Source organism: Populus trichocarpa, chromosome 18, assembly GCF_000002775.5.
Source record: "Populus trichocarpa isolate Nisqually-1 chromosome 18, P.trichocarpa_v4.1, whole genome shotgun sequence".
Taxonomy (NCBI): Eukaryota; Viridiplantae; Streptophyta; class Magnoliopsida; order Malpighiales; family Salicaceae; genus Populus; species Populus trichocarpa.
This window is the reverse complement of record NC_037302.2, coordinates 12,239,819-12,254,661: the sequence shown is the minus strand read 5'-3', so window position 1 is coordinate 12,254,661 and position 14,843 is coordinate 12,239,819. Positions and strand designations below refer to the sequence as shown.

General features: G+C 31.3%; 1 protein-coding gene across 1 annotated transcript; it reads right to left on the bottom strand.

Annotated features, from left to right (window-relative positions):
- Positions 1-5,694: 5,694 nt before the first annotated feature.
- On the bottom strand, positions 5,695-9,127 carry LOC7493377 (50S ribosomal protein L35, chloroplastic). Its single transcript, XM_002324482.4, has 3 exons — positions 8,753-9,127; positions 8,434-8,550; positions 5,695-6,015 (listed from the first exon to the last, which is right to left on the bottom strand). The coding sequence occupies exons 1-3, from the start codon at positions 9,008-9,010 to the stop codon at positions 5,938-5,940; spliced, it is 453 nt and encodes a 150-aa protein (XP_002324518.3). The 5' UTR covers positions 9,011-9,127; the 3' UTR covers positions 5,695-5,937.
- Positions 9,128-14,843: the final 5,716 nt, after the last annotated feature.

The window sequence follows — 14,843 nt, the reverse complement described above, 5'->3', positions numbered from 1 at the left end:
TTAACGGTGTTTTTTTTTACGGCTAGCACCTGTGAGAACCCGTGTGTCACCTGCTTGTCTAGTGAAATTACGGGAGTAGGCTTGGGTTAGGAGAGCGAGAGGAGTTTGAAAGTGGAGGGTGGTTTGGGATTTTAATGTGGATTTAATACGCGCGTTGTAGCCGACACGTATGAGTAATTGGATAAATTGTGGGGCCTGGTGATTCCTTAAAATGACGGCGGTTGTTGGTTTGGTCGGAAACGTGTCAATTGATCTGTAGGTTGCTTCTGAAGAATGTGCTCCTGGAGTTTACACGTAGACTGGTGTGATGATGACAGGGGAGAAGTTAGGGTATGGAAGGCTGTACAAGGTAGCTAGCTACATCTGCTCTTTCTAATTATTGTTAAGAGTGTTTAAATTAGTTGATTAAGGCTTGGAGTGTCAAAATTAGTAACCCCAGGATAATGGGATTAAGTGTCAGAATCTATAGGAAGAGTTTGACAGCAAAGATTGAGTTTTAATGCTCTAATTTAATTAACAATATAAATATATTTAGTACCTTGCAAAGAATATTCTTTATTTATCAACCTAATACTTAATATAAATAATAATAAATCAGAGTGAAGTTATTCATCGTAGTTGGTTTAAGTGATTCAATGTTTATTTTTCTTAAGCAAAGTCTTAAATTTGAGTTTTGTGACTAGATTATATTATTACCAGAAGAGTTTTATTTTTTAATGGTTTGACCCGACTCGACCGGATTAATCGAAATTCAATGGTTTTCTAGATACTGATATTTAGATCAAAACAATAAAAGAATAAAGTGATGTTGTAAAGAACTTCAAGTCTCTCATATTGTTATTTAGAAAAAATTATTAATTCTTTTTAACACATTAAACCTATAAAAAGTAATAGATCTTGATTGATGTATAACCTAGTGGAAATTATGATGATTGAGGGCGATTAGGTTCGCAAAACTAATAATATTAAATTTGTAGTGCGGCATAACAATTATATGTTTAAAATAATGCAATAATCTCAAGTCAGGATCCCTAGAACACAGAAAGCAGGAGGGCTGGTTGGAGATGCTTTTCGGATACCCATGGAGAATTTGTTTTTCCTTAATTCTGTAAGTGGATAAGGTTCGAGTGTTCTGTTTGGAGAATGGAAAAGGTGGAGAAAAGCAGGCAAGTGAAGGATAATCGCTTGCATGCATGGGAATGGAAATGGGATGGCCGTGTCCAATTATACTACACAAGTGCGAGCGAGCGAGAGAGCATCACCAAGTCATTTGCCAGCCGAAAACGACTTAAAAGGTCATGAAATGGAATCCAAACCTCCTCAGTTGCCTATAAAGTACTCTCTCTCACTTGCACTTGTACTACCATTTGTAAGATTCAATCATATCTCTCATTCTTGCCTAGGCTCCACCACGACTCTTTGGGTTTTTGAGGTGTTGAATTGCCCAATTTCGATTTTTCTTTTTCAATATATATATAAAAAATCTTAAGGGAAAGGGAAAATTATTGTACATGGAAACTCGGAATTACTATTTTCATCATATTTGTGTAATTACTATTTTTCCCTTCCTAAAAAATCAATGTCATTAGTTTCAGGGATATTTTGATCTTTTTTATAAGGTTTATTAATCATTACTCGATATGTTTTTTTACTATTTTCAAGCATAGTGAATTACTCATTTTTCTTTTTCACTCTATCACCCTTAAAATAAAATAAAATAATCTTGCATACAAGGGTTTTTAGTTTTTTTGTTATTTATGAAGTTTATTATGGACAATTTAGTCTTTTAATGAATACAAATTAATATTTTAATAAAAAAGTTGTTGATGTGTGCAGCGCCTTCCACCATACAAAAACTCCCTCCTATCGGGTCGTTGAAATCTTCGCAGCATCCTCCTCCTATTGGGGAAGCGCATGGCAACGGAGGTGGCACGACTTGTTATCGGTGATGCTTTTTTTCTCTTTCATTGAAAATCATGTTGTCTATTCAAATTTTTAAAGTTGTCCTCTTAATTATTGGTATTTCAATTTTGATCCTCATTCTTTTAAATTTTTAATTTTTATTCTTGGCCTTTTTGTATAATTTTTATTTATTTTCAATTTCATCATTCAATTCTAATTTGTTATGTATTGTTGTTTCTAATTTGGTTCTTATTCTTTTGATTTTTAATTTTTTTTCTTGACCCTGTTTTGTAAATTTTATTTGTCTTCAATTTTATCCTTCAATTCAAATTTATGATATATTATTTTTTTCAATTTAGTTCTTATTCTTTTGATTTCTAATTTTTTTCTTTGTCTTTTGTAAAAAAATTATTTATTTTTAATTTTATCATTCAATCTCAATTTATAATCTGTTAATTTTTCAATTTGGTCTTTATTCTTTTGATTTTTTTATCCTTTTGTTAAATTGATTTTTCTTTTCAATTTCACCTTTTAATAAAAAAATTTATAGATATCCTCCAATTTATTTTTTATTTTAGTTTTGATTTTCATTCTTTTAATTACTATTTTTTTATTTTAAATCATTTTGTATAATTTTTTTATTTCATCTTTTAATATTTAATTGATTGGGGATTGGATTTCATGGTTTTCTCTAGATATGGTGCTTCCAGTCTAATAACCCAGGTCTTAAGGTTTGAAAAGTTGTTGCGAGCTGACATCTTTTTTTTTTTAAATGAGTTTTTTTTTCTGATTCATCATTAACATTGTTTTTTTTTTTTTAAAAAAAGGCTTTTGTGATTTCCTTTGTTTTCTTTTCCATCAAGTTATCTCAGTCTTATTACATGGGTCGCAGGTTTAGTAGGTTAAGCCAGGTTGGCTTGCCCTTTATTACGCAAGTTATCGGTTTGTTATGCTAATTCGGTTTGACTCGAGCTGGTTTTTTTGCCCAATTTCTTCTATTCATATTTAATTGGCTAATTCGCAATGTATTTCTACTTTTTTTGTCAGATTAATTTTTTCAAATTTGATTTTTAAAAAATGACTACGATCTCATAATCTAGGTTATGGGTGTAGCCAATTACTTGGGTTGGCCCAAGCCTCTTTATCATGTCACCATGTCAAAAAAAAAAAAGAGTTATTTTACATATTTATTTTTTCCTTTAATTTTTTTTTCAGTTTCATCCTTTAGATTTTTTAAAATGATTTTTTCATATAATTAGTTAAAAAAATAAATTAAAAATATAAACTCATTGGGTTCCATGACTCAAATCGCAGACTCGATAAATTAGGCTACAAAACTTGGGTTGATAAAATATATTGTCGTCTCAATTTTTCTTATAAAAAAAATATGATATTGAAATTTTTTTAAGTATTTGATTTATTTTGAATTGATCTTCATCATATATTTTGTTTTGGTTTTTATTAAATTATTTGGTTTTAATTTACTTTTATATAGTTTTTTATGATTTTGATTTTTTTAAAAATCCAAACCATATTATTATTGGTCTTCTAGCTTGTTAGGTTCAATAACACTACATAAAAACACTCTCCCAAACTTAATATTTTATTTATAATTTTAAAAAATAATTTACCTGCAGCAAAAAACGACTCAACAAGTAGTGATTCTTGAAAAGAGAACTTACCATGATTAAAAAAGTCTACAGCGAAAAAAATAGATTAAAAAAAGTCTTACCGTGTCAAATTTTATGTCAAAGGATTCATTTGTCGCGAAACTATTTGGGCCCCTAAAAGAAATTGTTTTCAATCGGGTCCCTTATCTATTGAGCATTACGCAATTATTCCTCACCTTACAGTTTTTTACCTTGAAATCATAAGAGATGTGGACTTGTGTTGCATTAAAGAGATGCCGTTAAAGCCGTTATTCGAATGACAAGGGCTATTTTGGACAGTGCGTGATAGGTGGGAAATTGGGAATCCAATTGGATTTTTTTTTCTCGGGGATAGAATTGAGAATGAAGTGATAGTCAGGGGACCAAAAATGCCATTTTTCCAATAATATATTTACAATAGAACAAGCTTCATCGGTCAAAAACTTTTTCCCAGGAGATGAATTTGGCGTTGCAATACAAGTGCCGAGAAGAATTCAATAGCTAGTTTTTCTCGAAAATAAAAATAAAAAATCATCAACTTGATGCTTTGTACGAAAATTCCATCCACAATAAAAGGCTGAATCCGGCAGCCCACGATGCAGTTGCAATTCCATTGATCAAGTCATAATTGGTGGTTTTTGATTGAGATCGAGACCTAGAAAAGTAAAAGTTCGAGCATCGAATCCTCCACCCTCGAATAAGAAAGGGAATCTTTTTATTTTTTTATTTATAAAATAGATTTGGAATTGTGATAATAGTTGTAGTTTAAAAAGTTTTTTATTTAAAAATAAATTATATATATATATATATATATTATTTTTTAAAATTATTTTTGACATTAATATATCAAAACAATCTAAAAATATAAAAAAAAATTATTTTTTTTAAAAAACACGGTATTAACAACATTATGAAGAATAAAAACCCTATTAATTTTACTAGTTTGTTTCCAATACATGCATTTATTTATTTGCTGATTTAGTCCCACCAGTAGATTGCATTGGTTTCCATTACATCATTATTTTTGCTATCAATCTGTTGCACACAATGAAAGATTCTTCTCGTAACACAAGGCTTCCAAGTTTACAGAGTTCAGAAATGGGAATTTATTTACATAGCTCATAATTCAATTCTTTCCAAATTAAAAAAAACAGTTATATCAAGAATCATGCTTGTTAAACTCGACCTGACCTATGAATTAACGAGAAAAATCCATGATCTTAAGTCTTATTTGAGTTTAATTTTATATTGAATTAAAAAAGATATTGACTTAGTAAAATCTAATTGACTTGACTAGGTTTTTATTGGTCTAATTAAGTTGGCCAAATTCTATCCAAACTTGATTGGTCAACTCTAAAGAATTTATTTAAAAAAAAATGACATTGTTTTATTGAAAATAATTTATATAAATTGACTCAATAACTCAATAAATTAGATTCTTTTTCAAAAAGCCAGGTAAGGCATGTTTTTTTTTCAAAACAAATGGAAAATCCCATAGGAAGTAGAAAAAAAAAAAAGCAAGAAAACCAATTATTAACGGAAAAACAAGAAAAATACACAAATACCCATACATACCAGTGTTTTTTTTGGATGATAGGGGTAATTTGGATAATTTACTATACAATTAAACTCAAAAAGATTAAAACACGAGTGAAAGATACATGCCACCTTGCTTTTAAGAGTAAAACAATGATTATATTGTGCAAAAACATATAGCCCCTAATTAATTCAGCAATGCTTGGTAAACTCTAAAAAAGATTAAAAAAAAAAACCCTGAAAACAACCCTCGTCAGCTTAATTAAGAAAGATAAAGAAGTCAAAACACTGTTTCAATCCAAAAATTTTTAAATCTATATTAAGTATCATTTTTTTTCTTTGCATTTCAACACGAACACTTTTAGGTTTGAAGGCTAAAGATGTATTATTTCATTTAGTGTGTAATTTCCGTGATTTCAAGGCTAATTAGATGCGTGCATTCAACTTCTCTGTTGACATTTTTGGTGGTGTCATAGGCTCATGGCCAGGGGTCAGGCCACCTATGCATGGCGAGAAAAAGGAAGCCCAAACGTTGGCTCCCATGGTTCTATAGTTCTACTGACGATCATTCTACCTGGCAAAAAGCTCAGGATCCTCAAGCTCCACCTGTGAACCGCTCCAATGTCTGGAGCCACTTTATCCTAAGCAAGAACAGTGTAATCTTCTGCATGATACAGAATTATGTTTAAAGAAATAGGCATGTAAAGCTAATTTCAATTACAATGCCTTAACTGAATTAACTGGATTGGGTGAACATGGGAATCAAGAGTACTTGTCTGCTGCATAAATGCAAGAAGGAAACCAAAACCGAACCGCTGGGGAATTTCCCATAGAACATGGAGATCATCACTTATGTTGCTTTTCTGTTTACTTTAAGATACGGCAAGGCGCCAATCACATTGTCATAGTCACTCCTACTAACAGGGTGCTGCACATAAATACACCAATGTGAGTGAAAGGATTTTATATTGAAGCCCAAACAGCAATCCAGAAACAAGTACACAAATAAACCTCGACTCATTGAACTATGATAATATGTTATATGTGCCAAAGCATCATAGACTCTGTGAAATTGAATCAATGTTCATGCTAGCAACTATAAGCAAGTCTTTTCTGTTTCCTAGAAACACCCAGCTGACTAAAATCCTGGCATGTCTTAGGTAAGCTTACTGTAAAATTCTGATAATGGCTATATTTTAGGCATTTTATTTAACTACTTTAGTAAATATAATGATGTCTCCATGAAAAACCAACTCACACATTCAAGAACTGCAGTAAGCAATTACACATAAAGCAGACATGCCCGCACTCAGAAACACACAAATCCCTCACTTATTGCTAGCAGTACTATACTATTATTGTTGAAAAGCTTTAGAAAAAGAAGGGGAGCAAAAGGGTCATGGCTTTTTGAGTCTTGACAAATTAAGAATCCAAGTATGAAAGTTCTCCCTTAATGGTAAGTATGATGCCCCAACTCCTCAAATACTATTTTGAAGGTTTCTTTTTAAGAGGATTAGAAGAGTAGAAACCACATGATTCAACAGTAATAAAATAGCATTAGTAAGGGAAATGCTACAACACTAGAGGGAAGGCATAAATGGGTCACTCAGGAGTATTAAGCTGCAAATTAGGATTTATATGCCCTTTGATTGAATTAATGCCTAAATAGAGGACCTTGCTCTCTAATTTCCAGGAGCATGCAAAGAAGGATGTTAACAAGGAATGAACTTCCTGAATCCCACAGAAGGACAGCTAAAAACCATAGAGAATTGGCAAGCAGCTCAGCAAAACCCCTTTTATATCTGCTCTCCATTCTCACATAGCCTCCTTGACTGATCCTTTTTAATCACTACCCATTTCAATTCTCTAGAATCTAACTACATGGAACTCTTTTAAAAACCATAAAAATGTATCTCTTGTAAAAACCAGATACATAAGGAGAATATCTTCAAGACCAAATACTTAAGACATACCAACTCTCAAAGTGGTCACCCATCTATCATTCACAGAAGTTATTGATGCTTTCTATGCAAAAAGAAAAGGTGGGGAACACCAATGAAATTCCATGCCAGAGGTAACAAGAGACTGGAAGTGAAAACTAGATTATGGTTAAATAGTTACAGTATTCTTCACAATACCCTATCTGGCAGCTAGACCAAGACGACAATTTCTATGTGGAGCCTGAATCCTCCTTACTTGAAACTCAAACCTTCAAGCTGGGCCACAAATAATGCCTTCTAAAACCACCATCTTGTCATAAGCTTTATACCCTCATAAGAACTTGAAAGGGGCTAAGGGAGAGTAGATTCAGAACATCAAAAGAATCAGGATAATATATTTCTCCAATTTCTTTAAGACCTGGACTTCCAGGAAAGAAGAGCCTAGTCCTAAGGTACATAATAAGACACCAAAACTTATTATCTAACAAGAAGCAAATAAAGAAGGAAGGACGTCCTCAAGATACCCTCAGATGTAGCATTCTAAATCATGGTTTCTTCCCCAGTACACTTCTGTAACCTAAAGAACTTAATAAATCCATATTCATTTTCTCCAGATTTGTTTCGTCTATGTAACGAGCCTTTAGCTCACATTTTCAGTCTCCCACCAATCATGTTTAAATTAACAAAAAAACCTGCAGTAGTTTACTCTCCAAAATTTTTTGGAAAGAAGAATCCCTAATAGCATTCTGAAATGAGATAATTCAAAGTTTTTTTGAAAGCTTGTTCTTTCTTCTTACAAGCCCCCTGCCTTCCCTCCAAGTTTCCTTCTTGACACACAAGTGATCCAATGTTATAACAAATTTGACACCATAACAACTTCTGATATAAACATATGCATTTAATCTTCATCTTCATAATGATGACTTTGACATGAAAGATCGTTTTTTTTATTAATGTATCCAGTTAACCAGCCAAAATTCTCTCATTTAACTGTATTTTGTAACAATAAGTCATTTTGATAGCTGAATGACTTTCTAACATAAAATTGAGCAGCATGTCCATAATTCCCATCACTTAACTAAAACAAGACAATTATGGATAAAATGTAAACACAGTAATAAAAAACCCAAATTGACATTTAGAAAGAAAACTAATTTCAGGTGGAACACGATCCTATACGAAGCCAATGACAAAAACCTATAGGCTAAAACAATTTGAAAGAAAGAGAAAGAAAACAAGAATTCTCTCTCTCACGCACACACACACACACACACAAAAAAAAAGTAAAAAATAAACACTAATGCATTGCAAGAACGAAAGCTAAATTGAACTAGATTAATTATATTTTATCTATTTACACTAGCTACCGAGGTAAAGCATGAAATAGAATGTTGAAAGAGACAAACCATTTTGGAGAGTCTTAATTTCCTCTTAGTATTCTTCTTTGCTAGTAAATGCTGCTTCCCAGCTCTCCTCCTTACTATTTTCCCTTTACCAGTCACTCTGAATCTCTTTGCCGATGCCTATGAACAACAAAAACCACACAAAGTTCAAGACTTTCAAATAAGAAAATCAATTTAGCTAATCATTGCTAGACTTGAAGCATTCCAATTCTTTTCTTTTGGGCCACAAAGTTCGAAAATTTGACTTAAAAAGCAACAGACTTTGAACAACAAAGAATTAAAACCACAATTCCAATCCACAGACAGATGAGGAGCGACTGACCTTGTGGGTTTTCATTTTATAGCCTTTAGCAGCGAAAACGGTGAGAGACTGGAACCTTTGAGTGAGTGAGGTGATAGAACATGGCTTTAGAGGAGAAAGTGAGCGAGACCCAGAAATGTTACGACACGAACTGAGTCTCAACGAGCTGTTAACCTTGTTGAGGGGAGCGAGTTGAGCGGACCCATAAGAGACTCGGGTTGAGAAAGAGTGTAAAGGGCATGACTTCAAATTGAAAGACAGCACCGTTAAAGAAGCCATTGTTGTTGTTGTTGTTTCTTTGTTTCTGCTAACGTTTTGAAGGAAGAATAAGAAGGAGGAAAGCGTGGCGTGATATTGTGTGGATAACAGAAGGACTGAATCGGAGTCCTCAATCTTTTGTTCTATTTACTGCTGAGGACAGTGCCTCAACATGGACTTTGATAGACTTGCATTTGCATACCCATTTTTCTTCACGATTTTTATTTTTATTTTCTTTAAAAAGGGCAGAAATAATATAGAAGGATTGATGGTGATTATGATTTACTTAGAGGGGAATTTATTTTAATAAATTAAAAGGTAAATTTTTTATTTGATTTGCAAATACTATTCAAAATGGTGAGAGCACACAAATATAACAATAAATAAAATAAATAATGAAAATCATTAACATATTATAATTTTTATGTTTGAAATAAAATAATTGAATTCAATTATACTATTTAAAATTAATATGGAAATTAATTGGATTAAAAATCCGGACTATTTCACCCTTAAATCATTTTTATTGTTACAAAAAACCTCTTTTTTTTTTGTTATAAGGACTTTTATATTTATCATATTTTAGCTATTATCCTTGTTGATGATGTTCTAAAATCAAAGATATGTAAATAAAAGATTATTTAGTATTTAAAATAGTGGTTAATCAATATATTCAAGTGCTTAGATTTTTCTTCTTAATTTAAAGAGGTTTAGACTTATGATATAAGTTTGAGTACTTACAAAAACAATCACAATCGGGGAACATAAAGACTCTCCAATGATAAATTTAGTATATTTATGGAAAAGATATTGAATGACTTATGACAATAAATGACTTAAAAGAGTCTTAAATTCAATGAACAAAAATGTTTGTTCTTGAGTTTTAAGTTGGTTAATGCTTTAAAATCTATATATATCTTTATCTTAAGAGATGAAAAGTTCCAACTTTTTACCTAAATGGTTCAAGGGGTATTTATACCTTTGAACCTTGTCGTTTTTAGAGAAAGGAAAGACTACAAAGTCCTCTGTATTCAGCGACATTAATGGAAGACAAATATTTTTATATGCTTTTGTTTATATCGATTTAGGCTTGATTATTTTTTGTGTGATTATCTTTAATTAGAAGCAACATCATCCATAGTTAGGCTAAAGGGAATATATTATCACTCTAAAACATCATATCCGAGGTAAGTTGTATTTTTTATTGTTGTCTTTTATTGCTAAAAGTTTGTTGTACCTATTGTCTATTTACCAAGTAACAACGGGTTAACTCTGACGGGTTAAACCTTGGGTTGAAAGTTGAACCTAGCAATTCTATGATCTGATATTTTTGCTATTTTTAGTTACCATCTTTGAATAATATTGGAGAATAGACAATTCTTTGATCACAACATATGATTATTTATCGATCAAGATATGTCAGTAAGTGACCAAAGTCACTCCTAATCATAACTTGTGACTTTTTATTGATCAAGTTATATTAGTAAATTGAATAATTTGATCACTCTTGTTTATAACCTATGGCTTATTATCGATCAAGTCATGTTAGTGAGTTGAATCATCAAACTAATAACGGGTTTATTAAAAAAAATTTAAAAAATAAAAGCATGTTTTTCTAACCAGTCGAGACAAGCATTAAACCCTTATAAATGATGAAAATGAGCTTTGGCTTAACAGAAATGATAAAAATAAACATTGGATCCACATAAATGTCAAAAATGGGTTTTGACCATTTTATTCAAAACTCTTGTTATTTTCAACACTATTTATTTAAAAGAAATGATTTTTGATTTTTTGGTATGTAGCCCCAAAGATCATTTTGTTTGGGTTAAGTTTTTAATGGGCCTAGTGAACTTGTTATCTAGCCCAAAAATACATGCAATAAAAATACATTTTTTTATAGAAATGCCAAAAACACAAATGATTTTTTTTTGCTAAATATAGTATTTAACAAAAAATTAAATTATTCAAAAGATATATTTTTTATGATTATTTTTTTTTTAAGAAAAGCTTAATTATGATGCAAATTTTCTAAGAAAACAAATTTTTAGGGTACTTTTTATTTGTTTTTTATATTATTTGTTCTAACACATGCTAAATTCCAACTCTCACACACATTACCTTCCACTAATTACTCACAAACTCTACAATCACATTGTCACATGTAATCATAACACATTAAGTCATCCAAGATTTGTAGGAGACCTTTCAAAAAAGGTTGGACAAGATTTGGATAGTAAGGAAAACTGCTAGAATACATTGGATGTGAGGGAACAGTAGTTGCTACTTTTGAAGGTTGGAATCTAGTAGATTTGAAACTCCTCTGTCTCCTTTTCAATTCTCCATTGATGGTACAGTAAATAGACACATGTGAAGGGAGCTCTGCTTTGTTGAAGTTTTAATATTTTTTCTGTTTTTCAGTTGAAGTCTGCTCTTTCTTTCACTGATAAGTGTTATTGCCGGTGGTGATGTGTAAACCTCCCACTAGGTCTGAAACTATTACATTCCATCTTTGATTCTCCACTGGTAGAGCAGTAAACAAACCCCTATAGAGGGAGTTTTGCTGCATTGAAGTTTGATGTTTGCATTTTTTTTTTCTTCATAGCTGGTTGCTATTGCCACTGCTTATAGGGGCTGTTTTGTTATGATTTAAGGGTTGTATTGTGGTGACTTAGAACTGGATTTTTCTGGTATAGAAAGTGGTTGTTTAGAAGGTGTTTTAGAAGGTGTTTGTTTACGCGGTAGCTTTAGCTTTTAAAGCCAATCGCGTAAACATCATGTTTGGTAACGAAAAAAAGCACTTGACTATTTAAATGAGACCCATGAATTTTGGGTTGAAACCGCCGGTTTCACACAGCAGCTGAGAGCTGCTTCTCGCGTCTGCCAGGTGAATAATTCACCTGGGCACTGTTCAAGAAGTGAACAGTGCGCAGGTGAATTAATTCATCTAGGCACTGTTCACGTGAACATTGCCATGATTCTAACTACATGGCAGTGTTCACGTGAACAGTGTCTCAACTATTCATTGGACCGCGTCCGACTAGGTAAAAAAAATTATTTTTTTAAAATTATATTTTACTCGAAAAACTAGTGTTTAATATTATTTGATAACACTACATAAATTAGAAGAACATCGCATGATGACATAACATTTGTGGAATTTGATCGCAATTCCAATTTTGTTTCTGATGATATTTTACCTGATTTTGTTGCACGCTCAAAAAATCATGAAAACTATAGTCCTTATCAGATGAATTTCATACGTGATGAAATTGTAGATAAGTTAGTGGAATAATACAAAATATTTGATATAAAGTATTATTTATTTAATGATGTAATAATGGTAGTTAAATCTACAATATTTAAATTAAAAATCATTAATATTAATATATATCTTTTTTAATTACTTTATAACCTCAATTTGAAAAATAAATTTAACCAAATACATTAAACTACTTTTTATTCAACCTCAATTTCAACCACAGTTTTAACCGAATATATATAAATATCAAACCAACCTTAACCAAAAGTACTTTTTATAAAACAACTTTTTTCAAACCACAACCACAAAAGCTACCACAGTACCAAACACATCATAGCTGAAGCGTTTCTGGTTTGGGGGGGCTGTTTTAGGTGTTGTGGTTGGAGTTTTCATGGTTGTTCGGAGGTGGTTTTGTGGGCTGTTTCTGTGCTGATTTCGGGGTTGTTACAAGTATGTTGTGAGGCTGTTTTGTGGAGGTTTGAGGGCTGTCGTGTGGTGGCTGTCACGGGTGGAAGATGGAGCTGCTGAAAATGGTGGAGGATCAAGGAGTTGCCGAGAGGAAGAAAAGGAGTTGAAGTGTTGAAAAAAAGGGGAAAGACCCTGCGTGAGGGAGCTGAGAGGAGCAGCCCTCTTTTTTCCTCTTTTCCCAGGGGTTAGTCAGAAACATATTTTATTGCCCCTCTTCTCTCGTGCTTTCCTTCCTTTTAAAATTGAATGGATCGGATGGCTGGTCAATTTTCTCCACAATTATTGCGCAAGTTCCCCACCATTGTTTTTCGTCTTCTCATTATTGCTCTCCTTCGTCCCCATTTCGCTTGGACTCTTAATTTTTCTTCTGCTTTTTTCACATCAATTTGTCCGTTCCTTCATAATCCTACACCTGCCCCCTATACTTTTTTCTTTTTGTCTTTAGCCAAGCACAACACTCAAAAATCTAAGTGGTAGGGTGTATTTGGCATGGCAAGCTCACTTTCAATTCCTGTTTTTTTTTCTTTGGATTTTTTTATCTACTTTTTAGGAAACTTTTTAAGTACAAAAACAAAAGGGCAAAAAGGTTAAAAATTATGAAATAACTGGAAATCGACAAAATCACTTTTATATTTTTTTCAACTTTTTATATTTTATAAAAAAAAAATATTTAGAAAAACAAAGGTATACGACATAACTCATCCAAATTATATAAGTTAGTTATACATGACTCAATGAACGTATTTCAATTAACGATAATCTTAAATAGCTCAACAAGTTATCTATGCATAAAATTTTAGTTTTATACATATAAATTGGATGTCAACAAATCATCTTCTTAACATATACTTAATATATTAATGAGAGATTTATTATTTTAATTAAATTTTATTTCATGGTATTAGTGATATATCATACATAACAATTATATATAAACATACACCCGTAGCATGTGAATTTTAATTGGATGATTATGGACATATATACACTAATTCTCTTGAGTCATTGAAGGGAATCGAGTGGTCAAAACATAGGAAGTCGCTGCAAATCTTCATAAGTTCTTTGCAAGTACCATGGTTGTAACCTTTTCGCATCGTTCACTATTTGTCTAGGATTACAAAATATATTTTCTTATCTAAATCTTTATATTCTTAAATTACATAACATTTATATAATTATATAAAAAAAACATTGAGATACATTTGAGAGGAGTTAGATAAGAAAAAAAAATTACAACCTAAAAAAAAAAAAAAAAGAGGACACGCAAACCTTATTTAATATTACAATCATTCAACCATTAAAAACATAATCACATGGATCTTTAAATATCCATAACCTTCAATCATGCATAATAACATATTAATATGCATAAATAAATATATTGCATGCTTCAATTCTAATTATTAGCTTTATGTTCAATTTTAAAATAATATTTATAACACTTATAAATATTAAATAAAATCCAATTTGATAATTTTCCAAACATAATAAATTTTATTTAATACAATTTTTTTTGAAATTTTTTTTTCAAGATTTAATAAAAAAAATTAATCATTAAAATTCTTATTAACATCCTCAACTATTTTATGATCAATTACATAAAATTTCTTAGCTTAAAAACTCCTTTTATTTTAGAAAAAAAATATTTTTCTAAATATTATTTAATTAAACATTTTAGTTAAATTCTAGTCCTGGAAAAAAACTCAAAAAGATTTAATTAAAAATTTTATTTCAATCCTAATCCTCCTAGAAAAACCAATTCCATAATTAATTTAATTTAAGGTTTTAATTTTAATATAAAATCAATATTTTATATGTCTAGGGATAAAATTGTAATTATGCCTAAAATACCCTATTGTAATAAGGTATAAATTACTAGGTAAATTTGTAATTTAAACCCTAAAAACCCAAAAATTAGATTAGGGACATAATCATAATTCTGCCTCTCTCCTTCTTTCTTCTCCATGCTGCCAGCAGTGGCTAGCAATTGTTAGCATAGGCTGCCCACGCCAGTGGCATCCTTCAACTGCGACACCAATGTTGTCGCTACACCACTTGCAACGCTGATGCATCTGCAGTATGAGGCAGCCGCTGCATAACACTGCCCATAGCGCCATGGCTGTT

Bases quoted from the DNA above. Each gene is read 5' to 3' on its own strand.
- LOC7493377 (XM_002324482.4), bottom strand. From the start codon at position 9,010: ATGGCTTCTTTAACGGTGCTGTCTTTCAATTTGAAGTCATGCCCTTTA. The intron at 8,551-8,752 runs GTCAGTCGCTCC...TGTTGTTCATAG, and splicing joins ATAAAATGAAAACCCACAAG to GCATCGGCAAAGAGATTCAG. The intron at 6,016-8,433 runs GTTTGTCTCTTT...ATTTATGTGCAG, and splicing joins AATTAAGACTCTCCAAAATG to CACCCTGTTAGTAGGAGTGA.